This window comes from Trachypithecus francoisi, unplaced genomic scaffold (assembly GCF_009764315.1).
Source record: "Trachypithecus francoisi isolate TF-2019V2 unplaced genomic scaffold, Tfra_2.0 Contig01665, whole genome shotgun sequence".
Taxonomy (NCBI): domain Eukaryota; kingdom Metazoa; phylum Chordata; class Mammalia; order Primates; family Cercopithecidae; genus Trachypithecus; species Trachypithecus francoisi.
Window position 1 is genome coordinate 144,688 of NW_022681447.1, and position 20,015 is coordinate 164,702.

General features: G+C 59.0%; 2 protein-coding genes across 7 annotated transcripts in view; one reads left to right on the forward strand and one right to left on the reverse strand.

The window, feature by feature from the left end:
* On the forward strand, nucleotides 1–15,723 carry FLII (FLII actin remodeling protein). 4 transcript variants are annotated; one of them, XM_033196387.1, is made up of 30 exons: nucleotides 177–282; nucleotides 2,214–2,324; nucleotides 2,639–2,710; nucleotides 4,252–4,332; nucleotides 4,662–4,747; nucleotides 4,842–5,003; nucleotides 5,342–5,445; nucleotides 5,806–5,981; nucleotides 6,067–6,224; nucleotides 7,270–7,354; nucleotides 7,676–7,823; nucleotides 8,005–8,141; nucleotides 8,344–8,556; nucleotides 8,784–8,963; nucleotides 11,133–11,215; nucleotides 11,340–11,414; nucleotides 11,666–11,749; nucleotides 11,828–11,999; nucleotides 12,520–12,624; nucleotides 12,705–12,896; nucleotides 13,200–13,388; nucleotides 13,480–13,619; nucleotides 13,704–13,938; nucleotides 14,070–14,224; nucleotides 14,311–14,371; nucleotides 14,477–14,605; nucleotides 14,693–14,799; nucleotides 14,883–14,988; nucleotides 15,120–15,185; nucleotides 15,267–15,723. In XM_033196387.1, exons 1-30 carry the CDS (start codon nucleotides 220–222, stop codon nucleotides 15,399–15,401), a joined length of 3,810 nt encoding a protein of 1,269 aa, XP_033052278.1. In that variant the 5' UTR covers nucleotides 177–219; the 3' UTR covers nucleotides 15,402–15,723. The 4 variants fall into 4 exon arrangements, with proteins under 4 accessions (XP_033052260.1, XP_033052270.1, XP_033052278.1 ...); XM_033196395.1 differs by having other exon boundaries at nucleotides 207–282; nucleotides 8,008–8,141; nucleotides 15,267–15,401; XM_033196369.1 differs by having other exon boundaries at nucleotides 1–282; nucleotides 15,120–15,723.
* LLGL1 (LLGL scribble cell polarity complex component 1) overlaps nucleotides 15,687–20,015 on the reverse strand; it is a 23,282-nt gene continuing 18,953 nt past the window's right edge. For 2 of the 3 annotated variants that reach the window (XM_033196414.1, XM_033196404.1), the window contains exons 17-23: nucleotides 18,970–19,265; nucleotides 18,147–18,411; nucleotides 17,863–17,977; nucleotides 17,585–17,697; nucleotides 17,232–17,352; nucleotides 17,041–17,120; nucleotides 15,687–16,292 (exon numbers count right to left, since the gene is read on the reverse strand). In XM_033196414.1, coding sequence (XP_033052305.1) covers nucleotides 17,042–17,120; nucleotides 17,232–17,352; nucleotides 17,585–17,697; nucleotides 17,863–17,977; nucleotides 18,147–18,411; nucleotides 18,970–19,265 — 989 coding nt within the window. In that variant the 3' untranslated portion in view covers nucleotides 15,687–16,292; nucleotide 17,041. The remainder of the gene's footprint in view (nucleotides 16,293–17,040; nucleotides 17,121–17,231; nucleotides 17,353–17,584; nucleotides 17,698–17,862; nucleotides 17,978–18,146; nucleotides 18,412–18,969; nucleotides 19,266–20,015) is intronic. The other variant, XM_033196422.1, reaches the window with a different exon arrangement.

Here is a 20,015-nt window from a genome sequence, read left to right on the forward strand (position 1 = left end):
CACAGGAGACGCCCAGCAATCCTTGATGCCACCGCAGTCTTCGAACAGACGGGGAAACTGAGGCCCTAAGAAGCCTAAAGCCTACACTTCCCGGCAGAAAGCGACAGGCGCGGGCGGGTTAAAGGGGCGGGGCCGGCGCTGGCCCAGCCCGTGTCTCCCCGCACCGCCCCCGCCCCGGCCCTCCTTAGCCCTGCCCGGCCCGGCAGCGAGAGGGGCGCCATGGAGGCCACCGGGGTGCTGCCGTTCGTGCGTGGCGTGGACCTCAGCAGCAACGACTTCAAGGTGAGCTGGACCAGGCGCGTGCCGGGCCTCCCTGCAGGCCTTCTCTTCCGCCCGGCCCGCTTGGCCTCCGCTTCCTGTCCCGCCCGGCTCCAGGCCCTGCGCGTCCCCGGGACTGCGGCCGGGGCGGGGGTGGGGCTCTCCCCTGGCCAGGAATGGACCTCCGAGGCCTCCGCCCGGTGCCTGTACGGGGAGACCGAGGCCGGGCAGGCCCAGGACGGACGCTTGGGCTCGGAGTCCCTCCGGGGACCCGGCCGGGAGCCACCACCCCGCGTCCGTGTTATCTATCTGGGCCGGACGGTGGCCTGGGGGTCGGGCGAGCCTCCCCGCCCGCCAGAGGTCACACGCCCAAGCCAGGCCCTGACTCAGGGATGGCGGCCTGGCAGCCCAGGGGCGGGTGTGGAGCCGACTCATCACTGCCCTCTCCCCGCCACCGCCACCCGCCATCCTGTGTGATCCTGGGCCTCTCAGATCACTTCCCCTCTCAGAGCCCTGGCTTTCTCAGCCGGTGAAGGGGCTTAAAAGTCGCCTCCTTGGATGCAAGGGGTGTAGTGAGATTTGTTGGTGTGGAAAGTGTGTCAGGCGGGTGTGCCAGGTGCTGGGTGGCAGTTGTCTGAGCAGCTGCTGTCCTGAGAGAGAAAATGACGGAGCCCAGCTCTCTGTAGCCAATGGGTGGGGCGGGAGGTGGTTCCAGGACTCAGGAATGAGACAGGCATTGACGTACCATAGGGGAAGCAGAGAAAGAGAGGAGGGAAGAGCTGGCTGGAGGGTCAGCCTCACCTTCAGGATGGGTGACTGGCAGGGTCTGCCTGGGTTGTCAGTCTGGGGCTGAGGACGAAAACGCAGGTTTTTCCTGCATTTACCTGCATGTGTACACACGTTTGACCCCAAGTACAAGTGGCCACGCCACTTTTCCCTGACCCCATCCCTACCACCCTAACCTGGGGTCTCCGTTCCTCTTTGCTGAACTGGGAGAGTCTGAGTCACCAGCTGGGAATGTGGCCCTAGGGGGAAAGGAATACCAGCCGCGGGCACTGAAGGCACGTGCTGCCCCAGACTTGGTGCCACAAGGGCTGGGTGCCAAGGTGGGTGTTCACACACTGGGGGAGTGCAGTGATGCGGTCCTGCCCTGCAGGGTGGGGAGCCACGGTCTCCGCAAGCAAGAGTTTGGCCCTGGCTGTGTGGATCGCCTGTGTGCTGATGGCAGGGTGAGGGTACGGGTGGGGCCTTTGCAAAGGTTTGGACGGGGGAATCCCCCACCCCAGGCCTCCAGTCAGAGTGTGGAATGCTGGGTGAAGGAATTTGAGCAGAGCTAACCACAGTGCCGGGTGCTGGGCTCTCACCTGAAACAAGCCATTTTTGTCCTGGCCCTCCTGGGGCCCAGAATCCAGTAGGATAGACAAATCTTTTTTTTTTTTTTTTTTTTGAGACGGTGTCTGGCTGTGTCGCCCAGGCTGGAGTGCAGTGGCGCGATCTCGGCTCACTGCAAGCTCCGCCTCCCGGGTTCCCGCCATTCTCCCGCCTCAGCCTCCGAGTAGCTGGGACTACAGGCGCCCGCCACCGCGCCCGGCTAGTTTTTTTTTTTTGTATTTTTAGTAGAGACGGGGTTTCACCGTGTTAGCCAGGAGGGTCTCGATCTCCTGACCTCGTGATCCGCCCGTCTCGGCCTCCCAAAGTGCTGGGATTACAGGCTTGAGCCACCGCGCCCGGCCAGGATAGACAAATCTTAGGCCAACACTTTTGTCACAGGGGGGCTTTTATTAGTCCCATTCTATGGGTGAAGAAATTGAGGTGCAACGATGAAATGACTTGTCTGTGTTCTCACAGCTGGTGAGAATTGGTTCTGTGGCTCCCCAAAGGCTCCCATGGGCTGGAGGAGCCATAGAAGGTGGTGAGCAGGGGCTCTGTGCTTCACCTTGACATCCTTCCCCCAGGGCGGCTACTTCCCTGAGAATGTTAAGGCCATGACCAGCCTGCGATGGCTGAAGCTGAACCGCACTGGCCTCTGCTACCTGCCCGAGGAACTGGCTGCCCTGCAGAAGCTGGTAAGGGGCTTTGGGCAGCCAGGGGAGGGTCCCTGTGGATAAGCCAGATGGGCAGAGCCTGTGGAGAAGGCAAACGACTTCTCCAGAGAGAGGAAGAACACCGACAGCTATGAGCACAGCTGGAAGAAAGGGAGTGGGCACCCTGTCCAGGGAGGTATGCAAGAAGAGGCTGGGTCTGTGAGGGAGGGAGGCTGCAGGGAGAATTGGGCCAGCGTGGCTGAGGCCTTCCTGGATGGTGCAGAGTTATGGAGGCAGGCGGGGACTCTGGACACCCCATCCACCGTGCTGAGTCTGTGCTCCCCATTCCGGCCCAGGAACACTTGTCTGTGAGCCACAACAACCTGACCACGCTTCACGGGGAACTGTCCAGCCTGCCGTCACTGCGCGTGAGTGCTGGCCGGGAGGCCACCAGGCTTGGGGTCGGGACCAGGGTCTGGCCAGGGACATGAAGCCTGGGCCACACACCAGGCTGGGCCAGCATCTCTGCCCACCTCCGTGTCAGGCTTAGAGGCTCAGGTGTCACAAGAGGGGCCCCCTTGTTAGAGGTTACAGCAGTGCCCTAATTCCCTCGGGAAAAAGATAAATCCAAAATCTTACCAGCCATTATGGACAATAACTACAGTAATAATAACCAATACAGGCTGAGCCATGTTCCCATTATTCTGTTAGGATTTTTTCATATGCTGTAACCCTTCACTAATGTTGCGGAAGAGAAACTTGGCCACCAAGGCAGATTACTTGCCCCAGGTCACAGAGCCAGGCAGTGGTAGAGCTGGGGTTGAGTAGGGTTTGGCCAGGAGCACCGTGTACCTTGTACCCAAAGACTTGAATGTCCCAGAGCATCAGGCCCCTTGGTCAGACCCTGTAGGCCTCAACAAGGGCCATTCCCATCTGAAGTCAGAGCCCTGGAGATGTTTAGGGCACAGCTTCTGACTTGGACTCTCTGAGTTCAAAGCTGGGCTTTGCCACTTCCTGGCGATGTGACCTTGTACAAATCCCTTCTGCTTTCTGCGTCTCATCTGCAAGTGCAGTGGTTGGGAGGGGCAGCAGTGACCTCGGGAAGCAGCAGCAGGTGCCACGCAGGCATTCGGACTGGAGAAGTGGCGGGGCAGCTCCGGTGACTCCCGTTGCCACTTGCAGTCACAGCACCATTCTCTGGCCCTGTTCCCTCTCATGCTCAAGCTTTCTGCATCTCTGTAAGGTGTAAGGAGGTGTCAGCCTTAAGGTAGGGAGAGAAAGCAGACTTCCTCTCAGTCCAGATGCTGATTTCCAGTTCTCTCCGTGTGTTCTGAAAACCCTGACTCAGCCCTCGCCCCTATCTTACCTTCTGGAATTAAGAAGAAGAGAAATTGGCCGGGCGCGGTGGCTCAAGCCTGTAATCCCAGCACGTTGGGAGGCCGAGACGGGCGGATCACGAGGTCAGGAGATCGAGACCATCCTGGCTAACACGGTGAAACCCCGTCTCTACTAAAAAATACAAAAAACTAGCCGGGCGAGGTGGCGGGCGCCTGTAGTCCCAGCTACTCGGGAGGCTGAGGCAGGAGAATGGCGTAAACCCGGGGAGCGGAGCTTGCAGTGAGCTGAGGTCCAGCCACTGCACTCCAGCCTGGGTGACAGAGCAAGACTCCGTCTCAAAAAAAAAAAGAAGAGAAATTGTTGGAACAGAAAAGATTCCCTGAGGGCCCTGTGCTGGGCTGGGGCACATTTGAGCTGGGCTTTGAGGTGTTCACTGGGAGGAATAGGAGTTCACTGGGAGGCTAGTAAGAGCCCTCTAAGAGAGTGGGGCTATTTGATCAAAGGCCAGAGGTAAGAGAGTCCTAAGGCCTGGCCTCTGGTGAGCTCCCTGAGGAAGTGTCCCTCTCTAGACTCTCTGTTCCTTCCTGGGAGTGGAAGCCAGGAATCATAGACTCTTACGGTTTATTCCCAGGCCATCGTGGCCCGAGCCAACTGTCTGAAGAATTCCGGAGTCCCCGATGACATCTTCAAGCTAGATGACCTCTCAGTCCTGGTCAGTGGCTACCCACTCATCTAGCCCCTATGCTATCCGGACCATTCAATCCCCACTCACTATAAAAGTCCCTGGGGCCATTGTCATCCCATTTTGCAGATGGGAAAACTGAGTCTTGGAGTGGATAGTACCTTGCCTGAGGTCACTTTTGGAGTCAGATCCCTAACCCAGGCACTCTTCCTCCCAAGTCCCTGACTGTTTCCCTTTGGCCCTGAAACCCCCTCATCTACCCCTACACCCAACTCAGTGCCCTGGCCTGATCCCCAAGCTTGGCAGAAGCCTGGCAGGGTGGAGACTCCCCTGACCTGGGTCTTGCCCCATCTACCCAGGACTTGAGCCACAACCAGCTGACAGAGTGCCCGCGGGAGCTGGAGAATGCCAAGAACATGCTGGTGCTGAACCTCAGCCATAACAGGTGCCAGGCCAGCCGGGGGCAGGGGGCAGGGGGCAGGTGGGCCTTGGAAGGGTGGCCGGTGCTGACTCAGGTGGCTCCTGCTCCCCACCCGTAGTATCGACACCATCCCCAACCAGCTCTTCATCAACCTAACTGACTTGCTGTACCTGGACCTCAGCGAGAACCGCCTGGAGAGCCTGCCCCCGCAGATGCGCCGCCTGGTGCACCTGCAGACGCTCGTGCTCAATGGGAACCCCCTGCTGCATGCACAGCTCCGGTGGGCGCCCCCTCGGGCCGCACTCCTGCAGAAGACACCCTGAGGAGTCTGGCCTGGCCCGTTAACTTCCCAGGGCCCCAGCCCTTCTCCACTGGGCCCAGCCATCCCTCCATGCAGGCAGCACCCCTCAGCCTCCAACTTCCTAAGTATCATGTCCACCTCTCAGTCCTGTCTTCCTGCCTACACGCCCTACAACCACCCTTGGGCTTGTCCCTTCAGCCAGATGTGACCTTACACCTACCCTCAGGGCCCTGTGCTGTTGGTCCTGCCCTGCCAAGCCCCACCCTTGACACCCCGTAGGTGGGCCCTGGCCCTGACCACTCACATCACCCTGGCAGGCAGCTCCCAGCGATGACCGCCCTGCAGACCCTGCACCTGCGGAGCACCCAGCGCACCCAGAGTAACCTCCCCACCAGCCTCGAGGGTCTGAGCAACCTCTCAGGTCAGGCAGCCCCAGGAGCCCCTCTGAGCTGTGGCCCCCTCTGGGTCCTCTTGCTTCCTTATGGGTGAAGGGGGTTGAACCCTGCTCCTCAGACCAATGCCCAGAGGGAAGAAGCTGCAGTTATGTTACAGTGACTTCTGCGATTATGATGATACCTTAACACTGACTTTATGCCCAGACACCCCTCCCAAGCCCCGTGTGAGGGAGTTTGTCCAAATGGAGAAACTTGGGCGCATAGCAGTTGTCATTTGCCTAAGGTCACGCAGCTTAGAGGTGGCAGAGTTGGGGTTCACACTAGAGCTGGCTGCCCTGGCACCTGCTGTATGGGCCCCAGCTGATGCACCCCACCCTGCACCCCAGATGTGGACCTGTCCTGCAACGACCTGACGCGGGTGCCTGAGTGTCTGTACACCCTCCCCAGCCTGCGCCGCCTCAACCTCAGCAGCAACCAGATCACAGAGCTGTCCCTGTGCATAGACCAGTGGGTGCACGTGGAAACTCTGAACCTGTCCCGAAATCAGCTCACCTCACTGCCCGTGCGTCAGATACCTTCGGTAGGGGGATGGGAGGGAGGCGGTGAGCCTGGCCCTGACCTCCCACCCCTGCCCATTCCCCCTCCAGTCAGCCATTTGCAAGCTGAGCAAGCTGAAGAAGCTGTACCTGAACTCCAACAAGCTGGACTTTGATGGGCTACCCTCGGGCATCGGCAAGCTCACCAACCTGGAGGAGTTCATGGCTGCCAACAACAACCTGGAGCTGATCCCTGAAAGTCTCTGCAGGTGCTGGGCAGGGCTGGGGCTAGCAGGGGCGCTCCCAGCACAGAGAACCCCAGGATCGTAGTCAGAGCCCACCCTGTGGTCGGTGCAAGGCAGACAAAATGAAGATGGGTTAATTTTTTTTTTTTTTTTTTTTTTTTTGAGACGGAGTCTCGCTCTGTCACCCAGGCTGGAGTGCAGTGGCCAGATCTCAGCTCACTGCAAGCTCCGCCTCCCGAGTTCACGCCATTCTCCTGCCTCAGCCTCCCGAGTAGCTAGGACTACAGGCGCCGCCACCTCGCCCGGCTAGTTTTTTGTATTTTTAGTAGAGACGGGGTTTCACCGTGTTAGCCAGGATGGTCTCGATCTCCTGACCTCGTGATCCGCCCGTCTCGGCCTCCCAAAGTGCTGGATTACAGGCTTGAGCCACCGCGCCCGGCCTTTTTTTTTTTTTTTTTTTTTTTGAGACAAGAGTCTCTCTCTGTTGCCCAGGCTAGAATGTAGTGGTGCAATCTCGGCTCATAGCAGCCTCCGAGCCCCGGGTTCAAGCGAATCTCCTGTCTCAACCTCCTGAGTAGCTGGGATTACAAGCGTGTGCCACCACGCCCAGCTAATTTTTGTATTTTTAGTAGAGATGGGGTCTCACCATGTTGGCCAGGCTGGTCTTGAACACCTGTCCTCAAATGATTCACCTGCCTCAGCTTCCCAAAGTGCTGGGATTATAGATTTGAGCCACTGCGCCCGAACCGGTTAATTCACCTTTGTGGATGAAGACCATAGTCCCATGCTGGCCATTCCCAACTTGAGCTCCTGAGAGCACCCTTGGGAGGGCACTGTTAGGGACACGGCCACATGAGGTGGGAACGCAGTGTTGCTTCCCTCCCCTTCTGGAGGTCACAGTGCCCATAACATGGTCTCTTGGCTCGGAGAAGTCCTTCAGGCAGAGAATAGAGACCGCTGCCTGGTCCTCTGACCCTACCTGCCTCCCCTGCCTGGGACTAGGGGTTTTCTTGCCCACTTCCCCTTGTCCATCACCTCCCTGAGGCCCTGGCCGGCCCTGTCTTCACAGGTGCCCAAAGCTAAGGAAACTTGTCCTTAACAAGAACCGCCTGGTGACCCTCCCAGAAGCCATCCATTTCCTGACGGAGATCGAGGTCAGGCATGCTGGCTTAGAGGGCTCAAGAGAAATGAGCAAGGGGTGTGCCCTGGAGCAAGGGGGTCCCAGCAGAGGCCTCCTGAGGGGGGTGGCCAGTGCCAGGGTGCCCGTGGGGAGAAGGTGGGCCACCTCCCTGCGTCCAGAGTACACTCCACAGTCTCATTTAAACCCCCAACCAGCCCCAGAGGTGGGTGGGAGGAGAACCCAGGTCCCTGACCTCTCAGCCTTGGCGGCTGCAGCCAAGAGCAAGAAACTGGATTGGTGTGTCTGGGAGGTGGGACCCAGGCTCAGTGCCAGCTCTGCTCACCCTACGGGGCAGGTCCTGGATGTGCGGGAGAACCCCAACCTGGTCATGCCGCCCAAGCCCGCAGACCGTGCCGCTGAGTGGTACAACATTGACTTCTCTCTGCAGAACCAGCTGCGGCTGGCAGGTGCCTCCCCTGCTACCGTGGCTGCGGCTGCAGCTGGTGAGTGGGGAAGGATCTGGCCTGGGAGCAGGGGCTCCTCTCCAGGCCTCAGATGACATCATGTAAATGGGGTGGCGTACAGCTTTCTGAACCCTGGTGGGTAGAGTTGGCCCCTGGTGGGTCGCATGCCCAAGGGGGCAGCAGGCCCAGTGAGGGCTCAGCTGTTTGCCCCTCCCTTAAGCAGGGAGTGGGCCCAAGGATCCTATGGCTCGCAAGATGCGGCTGCGGAGGCGCAAGGACTCAGCCCAGGATGACCAGGCCAAGCAGGTGCTGAAAGGCATGTCAGATGTTGCCCAGGAGAAGAACAAAAAGCAGGAGGTAAGCCAGGCCAGGGCTGGGACAGGGCAGGGAGCCTTAACTTCTACTGAAGGCTGACCCCGGCCTTGACCCTGGCCAAGAGGGATGGGGGGCGCTGGGCAGAGAGAACAGCTGTGCAAAGTCCCTGAGGTGTGGGTAGCAAGTAAACACTAGCCTGAGTGGCTTCACAGAGTCAAGCCATGCTCTGTGACTCTGCCCCCAGGAGAGCGCAGATGCCCGGGCCCCCGGCAGGAAGGTGCGGCGCTGGGACCAGGGCCTGGAGAAGCCACGCCTTGACTACTCCGAGTTCTTCACGGAGGACGTGGGCCAGCTGCCCGGCCTGACTATCTGGCAGATCGAGAACTTCGTGCCTGTGCTAGTGGAGGAAGCCTTCCACGGCAAGTTTTACGAGGCTGACTGCTACATCGTGCTCAAGGTGAGGGCCTGGCATGCTGTTAGGGGCCATGTGGCCCAGTGCCTTCCTCTAAGATGGCTTAGTCCCCAACTCTAGAGTTTTGTTCAGGGAGGCCAGGTGGGAGGTGGGCATGCTGCTAGAGGTACTCCAGGCACCTTTGTACTGCCCAGGGGCAGTACAGAGTGGCCTCTCTGGGGTTGCCGGAAAGCCAGCATGAAGGCTGATGTGGATGGTGCCTTGGCTTCCAGACCTTTCTGGATGACAGCGGCTCTCTCAACTGGGAGATCTACTACTGGATTGGTGGGGAGGCCACACTCGACAAGAAAGCTTGCTCTGCCATCCACGCTGTCAACTTGCGCAACTACCTGGGTGCCGAGTGCCGCACTGTCCGGGAGGAGATGGGCGATGAGAGCGAGGAGTTCCTGCAGGTGCCAGCCCAATAAAATTGGGTGTGGGCAGAGTGGGGGACCCAGAGAACTCTGGTGCAGGGGCAGTGGGCCCAAGGAAGGTAGGCAGAACAGGTGGGCAGGTAGGGAGCTGGGATTAAAGGGGGCTGGATCAACGATACTGTGCGGGACCTAAGGCAGAGGGCAGGGTGAGGTCTAAGGTAGCCAAAGCCTGGGTCAGTAAAGGAGAGTTCTGGAACATGGGGCAGAATTCAGCCGGGCAAGGGTAAGGGTACAAGGCTGGGCGCGGGAGCTAGACCAGTGGGCTGACACGGGAGCTGAGAGTAGGTTGGAAGGGGTGTTGTCGAGAGCAGCGAGAAGGCAAGGCCAAAACCTGTTATTAGGAGGCAGGGACACAGCTGGGTGCCAAGGAGGTGGGGCCAAGGGTGGGACCAGAGTCCAGTCTTGAATAAATTACTGAGCAGTGTTAGCCACCAGCTGGTTATACCTGGACATATGTTCGCATGTACACACACATGGAGTTTATGTACAAATACCCCCCGCCTGAGATTTTTTTTACCCATATTCACCCAGGTTTCCACTCTTCCATGAACCCACTTGCTTGTGTACCCTGATATGCATGCATCTAAACATGCTGCTGGCATCTTTACACACGTAGGTGAACGCATCCATATTTTTCATACATCCTAACACCCCCATGTGTGTATGTTTATAGGCACAGATGTGTATTTTTTTTTTTTTTTTTAGACAGAGTCTTGCTCTGTCCCCAGGCTGGAGTGCAGTGGCGCGATCTCGGCTCACTGCAAGCTCCGCCTCCCGGATTCACACCATTCTCTAGCCTCAGCCTCCTGAGGCTATGGGACAACAGGCGTCTGCCACCATGTCCAGCTAATTTTTTGCATTTTTAGTAGAAACGGGGTTTCACCATGTTAGCCAGGATGGTCTCGATCTCCTGACTTCGTGATCCACCCGTCTCAGCCTCCCAAAGTGCTGGGATTACAGGCATGAGCCACCATGCCCAGCTGTGTATGTTTTTTTCTTAGACGGACTCTCGCTCTGTTGCCCAGGCTGGAGTGCAGTGGCACAATCTTGGCTCACCGCAACCTCCGCCCCCAGGGTTCAAACGATTCTCTTGCCTCAGCCTCCCAAGTAGCTGGGATTGCAAGCATGTGTCACCATCCCTAGCTAATTTTTGTATTTTTTTAGTAGTGCTGGTCTCAAACTCCTGACCTTAGGTGATCCACCCGCCTTGGCCTCCCAAACTGCTAAGATTACAGGCATGAGCCACTGTGCCCAGCCAGATCTGTTTTTTTGTTTTTTTTTAAGACAGAGTTTTGCTCTTGTTGCCCAGGCCCGATCTTGGCTCACTGCAGCCTCCACCTCCCAGGTTCAAGTGGTTCTCCTGCCTTAGCCTTCTGAGTAGCTGGGATATAGGCATGTGCCACCACGCCTGGCTAATTTATGTATTTTTAGTAGAGACGAGGTTTCTCCACATTGATCAGGCTGGTCTCGAACTCCTGAAGTGCTGGGATTACAGGCATGAGCCACCATGCCCAGCTGTGTATGTTTTTTTCTTAGACGGACTCTCGCTCTGTTGCCCAGGCTGGAGTGCAGTGGCACAATCTTGGCTCACCGCAACCTCCGCCCCCAGGGTTCAAACGATTCTCTTGCCTCAGCCTCCCAAGTAGCTGGGATTGCAAGCATGTGTCACCATCCCTAGCTATTTTTGTATTTTTTTAGTAGTGCTGGTCTCAAACTCCTGACCTTAGGTGATCCACCCGCCTTGGCCTCCCAAACTGCTAAGATTACAGGCATGAGCCACTGTGCCCAGCCAGATCTGTTTTTTTGTTTTTTTTTAAGACAGAGTTTTGCTCTTGTTGCCCAGGCCCGATCTTGGCTCACTGCAGCCTCCACCTCCCAGGTTCAAGTGGTTCTCCTGCCTTAGCCTTCTGAGTAGCTGGGATTATAGGCATGTGCCACCACGCCTGGCTAATTTATGTATTTTTAGTAGAGACGAGGTTTCTCCACATTGATCAGGCTGGTCTCGAACTCCTGAAGTGCTGGGATTACAGGCATCGTAGATTTGTAGCTCAGTTCACCTGTATGCAACTCTGTACCCCACCCGAGAGGCAGTGGTTGGTGGGGGAGGGAGCAGCTCAGTGATGAAGAACCACACCCTCACACACACAGGTGTTTGACAACGACATCTCCTACATTGAGGGTGGAACAGCCAGTGGCTTCTACACTGTGGAAGACACGCACTACGTCACCAGGTGAGGGCATGGGGGCAGTGGGGGGCATGGACCTGGAGTCCGCTGGCAAGGGGTGGAGGGGAGGGTGTTGTGGCTAAGTTAGGCCCTTGGTGCCTACACTGAGCCACTCTTGTCCTGTGCCCAGGATGTATCGTGTGTATGGGAAAAAGAACATCAAGTTGGAACCTGTGCCCCTCAAGGGGGCCTCTCTGGACCCAAGGTGAGCCCCAACAATGTGAGGTGGAGGTGCTTCACCCTCACCCTCCTCCCCACCAGTGGGGGCAGGTGTGGGCCTCTTAGAAGAGGAGGCCCTCTAGCAACCCCTTTAACTCCTGCCCACGAGCTTGGCGGGGGATCCCTGAGGCTTACCTAGAAACCCCATAGTGAGGGATTTTTTTGGTGGGATCAGGAGTTTGGGGTGACCATTGCCCCATGCCCCATCACAGCTCCTTCCTGCCCCTTTCTGTCCAGGTTTGTTTTCCTTCTGGACCGAGGGCTAGACATCTACGTGTGGCGGGGGGCCCAGGCCACACTGAGCAGCACCACCAAGGCCAGGTACGAGGATACTGTGGGGTCTTTTGTGGGAAGGAAAGGGGTGCGAGCCTCGCTGATGGCTTTGCGTCCTGTTCTCAGGCTCTTTGCAGAGAAAATTAACAAGAATGAGCGGAAAGGGAAGGCCGAGATCACACTGCTGGTGCAGGGCCAGGAGCTCCCAGAGTTCTGGGAGGCACTGGGTGGGGAGCCCTCTGAGATCAAGAAGCATGTGCCTGATGACTTCTGGCCGCCTCAGCCCAAGCTGTACAAGGTGAGCCCTGCTGCTGAGGCCCACCTTGGCCTCCCAAGTTCACCCGCTGACCGGGGGAATAGGCTACACACCGATGTAGTTGGCTGTGGGCTCCATCTCGACTTTGGTAGGGAGAGGGTGCCACCTTCTGGACAAGGAACAGTATGAGCAAAGGTCCGGAGGCTGCTTTGGAGAAGTAGCCTGACTGAGTCTTTCCAGGATGGTGGGGCCGGAGGGGAGACAGAAGCACCTAGTGCCAGGGCTGGGACCCTTGGCTCAATTAACCAGATTGTTGTGAACAGGAAAGGGACAAGTTAGAGAATTAGAAATGACATGAAGGGCCTGGAGAGGGCAGGCAGGGAAAACACCATTTAATAGCCCTTCTGAAAGGATAGCCCTAAAAAGACCTTGACGGGGAGGGGAAAACGGGAGCAGTCAGTGAGCCACGCTGCAGGGCAGGGCTGGTTCCAGAGCAGAGGGCTGTGTGGGTGAGGTTCCTGTCTCCAGACCCCTTCCCTGCCATGCTCATCCTTCCTGCCAGGTGGGCCTGGGCTTGGGCTACCTGGAGCTGCCGCAGATCAACTACAAGCTCTCCGTGGAACATAAGCAGCGTCCCAAGGTGGAGCTGATGCCAAGAATGCGCCTGGTAAGAGATGCAGGAGGAGGGCGCGGGGCCGGATCCCTCCCTGTTGGCTGGACTTTGACCTCCAGGCTCCCGGTCTGCAGCTGCAGAGTCTGCTGGACACACGCTGCGTGTACATTCTGGACTGTTGGTCCGACGTGTTCATCTGGCTCGGCCGCAAGTCCCCGCGCCTGGTGCGCGCTGCTGCCCTCAAGCTGGGTCAGGAGCTGTGCGGGATGCTGCACCGGCCCCGCCATGCCACGGTCAGCCGCAGCCTCGAGGGCACCGAGGCGCAGGTGCGCTTGCTGCTTCGGAGGCCCCTCTCCAGGATCCCTTGCACCCTGACATGCCCTGACTCCTGTGGTTCCACTGTCTTCCTACAGAGCTGGGCCCAAACCCACCTCCTCTTTGCTGACTGCCCAGACCCCGCCCCCTCTGCAAGCTGCCACTCTTATTCCTACCTCCGTGTCCGAGGCCCCGCCTCCCAAGCCCCGCCCTAGATCTCCCTTGGGTCCCGCCTCAAGCCTCGGGCTACTTCCTCCAACCCTAACCTTAACCATGCCGCACCCCTCATGGTTAGTTGATGGCCTCCCTGGCAGGTGTTCAAGGCCAAGTTCAAGAATTGGGACGACGTGTTGACAGTGGACTACACGCGCAACGCGGAGGCCGTGCTGCAGAGCCCGGGTCTCTCGGGGAAGGTGAAACGCGACGCCGAGAAGAAAGACCAGATGAAGGCTGACCTCACTGCGCTCTTCCTGCCGCGGCAGCCGCCCATGTCGCTGGCGGAGGTGGGGGCGGGGCCAGGGGGCGGGCCGAGGGCGGGCCCTATGCGCACCGCGCACTCAGACCTGCCGCGGGGCGGGTCCCTGCCGCCTGCAGGCGGAGCAGCTGATGGAGGAGTGGAACGAAGACCTAGACGGCATGGAGGGTTTCGTGCTGGAGGGCAAGAAGTTTGCACGGCTGCCGGAAGAGGAGTTTGGCCACTTCTATACGCAGGACTGCTACGTCTTCCTCTGCAGGTGCCACCTCAGCACTCCCTTCCTTAGGTCCCTCCCCTAGTGCTGGGGGCTCGAGCCCCTGCTCACAACCCTCCAACCCGGCAGGTACTGGGTGCCCGTGGAGTATGAGGAGGAGGAAAAGAAGGAAGACAAGGAGGAGAAGGCCGAGGGCAAAGAAGGCGAGGAGGCAACAGCTGAGGCAGAGGAGAAGCAGCCAGAGGAGGACTTCCAGTGCATTGTGTACTTCTGGCAGGGCCGGGAAGCCTCCAACATGGGCTGGCTCACCTTCACCTTCAGCCTGCAGAAGAAGTTCGAGAGCCTCTTCCCTGGGAAGCTGGAGGTGTGCCTGGCAGCCCCGCGAGCCCGAGGCCAGGCGGAGGGGTGTGGTGGGGCCCAGACCCAGCGAAGGTTAGGCTCCCAAGGGGAAGGTGGGGGTCCAGGGAGCTACCCCTAACACTTCCACATCCCCAGGTGGTACGCATGACGCAGCAGCAGGAGAACCCCAAGTTTCTGTCCCATTTCAAGAGGAAGTTCATCATCCACCGGGGCAAGAGGAAGGCGGCCCAGGGCGCACAGCAGCCCAGCCTCTACCAGATCCGTACCAACGGCAGCGCCCTCTGCACCCGGTGCCTGGCTGGGGGAGGACACAGTGGCGAGCAGGGGTCAGGGAGCCAGGCCAGACTCCTTGCTGATGCCCCCATCCCTTCCACAGGTGCATCCAGATCAACACTGACTCCAGCCTTCTCAACTCCGAGTTCTGCTTCATTCTCAAGGTGGGGTTGTGGGTGTGAGCCAGGACTCCGTGGACCAAGGGGTGGGGTGTTTGGGGGCTAAGCCAGCTGCAAACACCCCCACCCCCACCCCTGCACACTCCCCAGGTTCCCTTTGAGAGTGAGGACAACCAGGGCATCGTGTATGCCTGGGTGGGCCGGGCATCAGACCCTGACGAAGCCAAGTTGGCAGAAGACATCCTGAACACCATGTTTGACACCTTCTACAGCAAGCAGGTCAGGAGGCAGGCGGGCAGGGAGGCGGGCACACACAGGGGAGCCAGGGCAGGCAGGGGCCCTGGGCTGGACTGGCCTTTCCCACAGGTTATCAACGAAGGCGAGGAGCCTGAGAACTTCTTCTGGGTGGGCATTGGGGCACAGAAGCCCTATGATGACGATGCCGAGTACATGAAGCACACACGGCTCTTCCGGTGAGGCCAGGGCCCTGACCCCCCCCTCGGTCCTGGCACTGCTGCTTATGACCTCTGGCCTCACCTTGACCCTTGATTCCCAGGTGCTCCAATGAGAAGGGCTACTTTGCAGTGACTGAGAAATGCTCCGATTTTTGTCAAGATGACCTGGCAGATGACGACATCATGTTGCTAGACAATGGCCAAGAGGTGCGATGTTGCCACTGGCCCTGCCCTTCTGAGGAGGCACCCGTAGACTTATAAATGGGAATTTTGGAGCCAGGAGCAAAGGGGTGTTCCCAGGCACCCATGCGACCATATCTCCTCTGCTGCCCCCACAGGTCTACATGTGGGTGGGGACCCAGACTAGCCAGGTGGAGATCAAGCTGAGCCTAAAGGCCTGCCAGGTAAGCTGGGTGGAGGGAGGGCCGAGGTGGGCCTGTGGGCAGGGCGGGGTCATCACCCAAGGCTCACTGTCCCCTTGCCAGGTGTATATTCAGCACATGCGGTCCAAGGAACATGAGCGGCCGCGCCGGCTGCGCCTGGTCCGCAAGGGCAACGAGCAGCACGCTTTTACCCGCTGCTTCCATGCCTGGAGTGCCTTCCACAAGACCCTGGCCTAAGACAGGCTGGCACAGCCCCAGGCTTGGTGAGGAAGAGGAAGGAGCCTCATCCACTGTCTGCTAGCAAAGAATGTACTGAGGTGACAACGCCTGCTCCAGCCACGTCCAGTGCCACAGTCCCCAGTAGCCTCAAGCAGCACCAATGGGGATGACCCTGACAGGTGCCCTCAGGGGTCTGGGAAATCCGACTCCCTCCACAGTGTGAGCACATGTGTGAAACCCCTCACTTCTCTGCCAGGGATAAAGCAGATGTGGTTGCCCTTTAAGAGATATTAAATGCTTTTATTTTCAATATTAAAAATCAGTATTTTTAATATTAAAATGGCGCTAATTTTAACAAAATAACAGAAAAAACCCCAAGGTACAATCTACAGGAAAACTCATCTTGGGCCCGCCTACCCCCCCCAACACACACCTGACTAGGCCCCAGCTGTGGATGCCCAGCAGAGCTCCCAGTCACATCCACACTCAGACACACACACTCATGACAGGCTGGGGACTGGCCCAGGAGCAGGTACCAAAATAGTTTTAGAAACAACTGTCCAGCCCAGGCGCTAGAAAAATACTCTTTGCAAAGTGAGGGGGAAGGACGGTGTGTGGAGCGGGAGGTGGCACAAGGTGCTGGGCCCCACCTGTCCTCTTCCCTAGGCATTGGTCCCCCAGGGCAGCCAAATGCCTGCAGGAGGGCTCAGTTCTGACCCACGTCCCAGGCCCACACCCTGGGAATGGTGCTGCTCCAGGGCCCAGGGTCAGGCAGGACAGGACAGCAGGTCCCAGTGGAGCCTACATGTTAGCAGGCGTGGGTCTATGTTAATGGGCCAGGTAGGTGCCAGGGATCCAGCACTCCAGCTCCGAGCAGGGCAGGTGGAGGTCGGGATAGTTCTGGCCTTCCTGGAGAGGGAAAGAAGAGATATCAGCAGAAGGTGAGGGAGGGCCAAAGAGGGCAGATGAATTGCCACAGTGGCCGGACCACACAGGTGCTGCCACTGTCTCCTCTGCAGGGCAGGCAGGGCCCTTCAGTAACCGCCTGAGATGGGGTTGCTAAGTCTCCAGGTGGGTATCCAAGCACCAGGCCACATATGCCCCACTGAGGCCAGGGAGGGGCACCAAAGAGCTGGGAGGTGTCCATGTCCTGTGCAGGGTGAGGCTATGACCCAGTCAGGTGGCTGGGAGCACGAGGCAGCAAATGCACTGGGCAGACCTATGGGCCCCAGATCTAGGTGAGGATCCACACAGACTCGGGCAGGGTAAGTCAGCCACTTGCTGGGCACAACTGATGAGACCTGACCTCATGCACCTCAGTGATCTCATCTATGAAGCAGACTGGCCAAACCAGCTCCCAAGCTCCAAACTACTGCCACCTCTAAGTGGTTTAATCTGGTCTTGTCCTAACCACCACCTGCCACATGCAAGGGCTGAGGGGCTGGCCCTGCTTTTCCAATACCCAGCCATGACAGTGGTGTCTGAGTGAGCCCCAACTGAGGCACTCCATGGAAGGCAGCCAGGTTTCAGATTGCCACCATCGCAAGGGGCCTGCCACGGTCCCAGGTGGTAGAGCAGGGCCAAGTGGTACCCAGGCAGGGGCTGAAGGGGGTGGACGTTGCCAGTGGTGAGGACCAGGGCCCCACCCCTGCAGCACCTCATTTGATCAGGATGGCACAGGCATGGGCCTCGTCTTCTGCCAGGTTCCTCAGGTTCCTCTCCGACTCCTCAGAGGAGCTGCAAGATGGGGATGGTGCTCGGGTTGGAGCGGGGAAGCCCCTGGCAGCCCTGGGGAGGAGGCCTAGGGGACAGGGCAGCCCCTCCTGTGGACCTGCCCACCAGCCTCACCCCAGAAAATCCTTCACATCTTCCACCGTGACATCCCCTGTCGTGTCCAGCGTGGTGTCAGCACTGGTGGCTGAGTCGATGGACATGGGTGAGAGTGCAGCCTCGGGTGGCTCTGGGGTGTCTGCAGGGAGCAAGTGATCAGCCCTTACCAGGACCCTTAGTACCCTCTGCACCTGGGGGCCTGGGGACACAGACCCAAAGGCAGCCAGCCCATGGTGAGGGGTGGCACCAATGAGCACACAACCACCCATCTCCTACAGAAGCCTGCCCGATCCCTGAGCTATGTGAGTACTGACTCCCTCCCCCAGGGCACTGTGGGGCCAGGGTCTGGACCCCTTTCATGCCCCCCTCACCAGGTCCCTTGCTGTGGGCTGGATCAGGGCTTCCATCAAGGCTCTGTGGGGCCAGGAGGATGCTTGGAGTCCCATTAGCCTGGCTCAGCTTGGGTGACTCTCGGAGCCTGTAACTGCAGAGATGAGGCCATGATGGGGATCATAGGTGGATGACTCGAGGCTGGCACCCTAGATCCTTGCCCTCCCACTCCGGCGCCCAGGGAAGGCAATCTCGGGGGTGGGATGAGACCTGGCCCTGGTCACAGGTCCCCCAGGCTAGGGGCTGCCCCTCCACCCACCTGGCCTGGGTGGCATCGCGGGGCCAGTTAATGTCCAGAGAGCAGAGCGGCTCTGTGATGTTCCGGGCACTTAGGGAGAAGCGTTCAAATTCTGACGGGGATATCAGGTAAAAGCCTGGGTGAACAGAAGAATGAGGAGTGCAGTTAGGAGATGCCACCAACCACAGCTCCTCCATGGCCTGGGCCAGTGCCCACCCAGAGTGCCCTTCCTGCTCCCAGGCAGTACTGGTCCCGCTCAGCTCGCTCGCCTGAGGAAGGCCTCCTTGGCCTCTGCCCCGTCTCACCCTGGCCATGGCGCGTGAAGACACACGAAGCAATGCCGCTGATGTCCTCCTTCCGGATGCAGGAGTAGTGCACCTGGGGCCGCAGGCCAGGCACCGAGAAGACGTGGACGTCACCCAGGTTGGTGAGGCAGGCCAGGCAGGTCTCAGCATAGTCCTCGCAGGCCACACTGGCAAACGTGGCCAGTGCCACCTTGCGCACACGACAGCCCTCATGGGCCGTCAGTTTGAACTTGGTCTTCGCGCTCACCTTGGGCAGTGTGAACACCTGACAGCAGGTGGCCGGTGAGCACATAGCCTGGCTCTGTCCTCATCCCCAGGGCCTCTCACCCTCATAGCTGCTGACCCACCAGCTCCCACCACAAAGCCCAGCTGCACTGCCATGTGGCCTCCCCTGCCTGTACACCTGACTGCCCCACTAAACTCCAGACTTCACACTGTACTCCAGAAACCTCCCAGGCCCTCTCTCGATCTGTGACAAAATCAATCACAGAGTGCCAAGATGAGACTGGTATCCCCACCAAACCTAGAGTTCTTTCGAGGCAGAGCCCCTGGGGACTGGAATCAGGGGTCTGGCAGGGTACAGGAGCCTTGTAGGGCACAGTGAGATAGGACTAGATTACTGCCCTCCCAGGGGAACTGAGCAGGCTGAGGGGGTATCAGGGTTCTTCAGTAGTTCTCTGCTGACTGGGGGTGTTTTCTGGGGTGCAAGGGAATTAGGGTCCCAACAGTGGGGGATACAGGCAGGAAGGGGTTCTAGAGGGTCCAGTGGTGTCCATGAGGTTGGGGCCTGGAGGGGAGTCCCCCCCAGACTACAGTGGCTCACCTTGAACTGCTCCTCAGACGCGATGAGCACAGCGTGACCACCCTGCATGTCAGGTGCCTGCGCCAGGTCCCGTGAGGCCTCGTAGGGCTCAGGCAGTGGGCGGCCACGCCCGTCCAACACGGCAATGGCCACTACAGGTGCCCGGTGCATCAGCTGCACCTCCTTGCCCAGCACGGCTTCCACCGCTTGTTCAGGCCGCTTCTCACCACCCACTGCTGCCGCCGGCACCTCCAGCGCATAGGCGAACACGGAGCCTGAGTTGGTGCCAGCCCACATGGTGGGCCCGTGGTGGGCCCCTGCAGAAAACAAGTGCATGAAGAGGGAGCTCCCTGTGGGCCAGGCATCTCCCCTGTGGTCTCCCCATAGACTGCAGGTCCCGCCCTGCCTCTCTTGTACCCCTGCTTCCTAACTATGACACCCTGGGACTCAGGGCTGGTTCCCTCCTGTCCCATGCCTCCCTGGTGACCTCCAGTCTCAAGGCCTGAGACCCCAGCTCTACGCTGCTGACTGCAGTCAGAGCCCAGGATGTAGCCCTCCTGCAGAGGCCCGAACAGTTGTAGCGCATCTGCACAGGATGCCGATGGGCACCCAAACCAGACCCTGAGCCCTCCTGCCCCATCCCACTGCACCCTCAGCCCCCATCTCAGTAAACGCAGCTCCATCCTAGCATCACTCAGGCCCCAAGCCCCAGAAGACCCCGACTCCTCTCTCCACCCCCGCATCCCCTTGCTAGTCCTGTCGACAGGTGCGCCTTGTCTCAGCTCTGCTTCACCCCCTTCGTCTTCAGTGTGTTCCCTATGTGGCAGCCAGAGGAAGCCGCCAAGCCTGGGGACACCTAGGACGCCCACCCATCGACCCTGCTCTGCCTGTGTGAACTGAACCTCTGGGGGACAAGCTTTAGTGGAGAATCGGAGCCCAGCCCAGCAGAAGCAAGAGCAGACTCACCACCTGCTCTGATGACCCGATGGATCCTGAGGCAGTAAGTGTCTGCGCAACTCAAAACATGCCCAACAGGAGCCCCAGCCAGCCATGAACATGAACCTGTC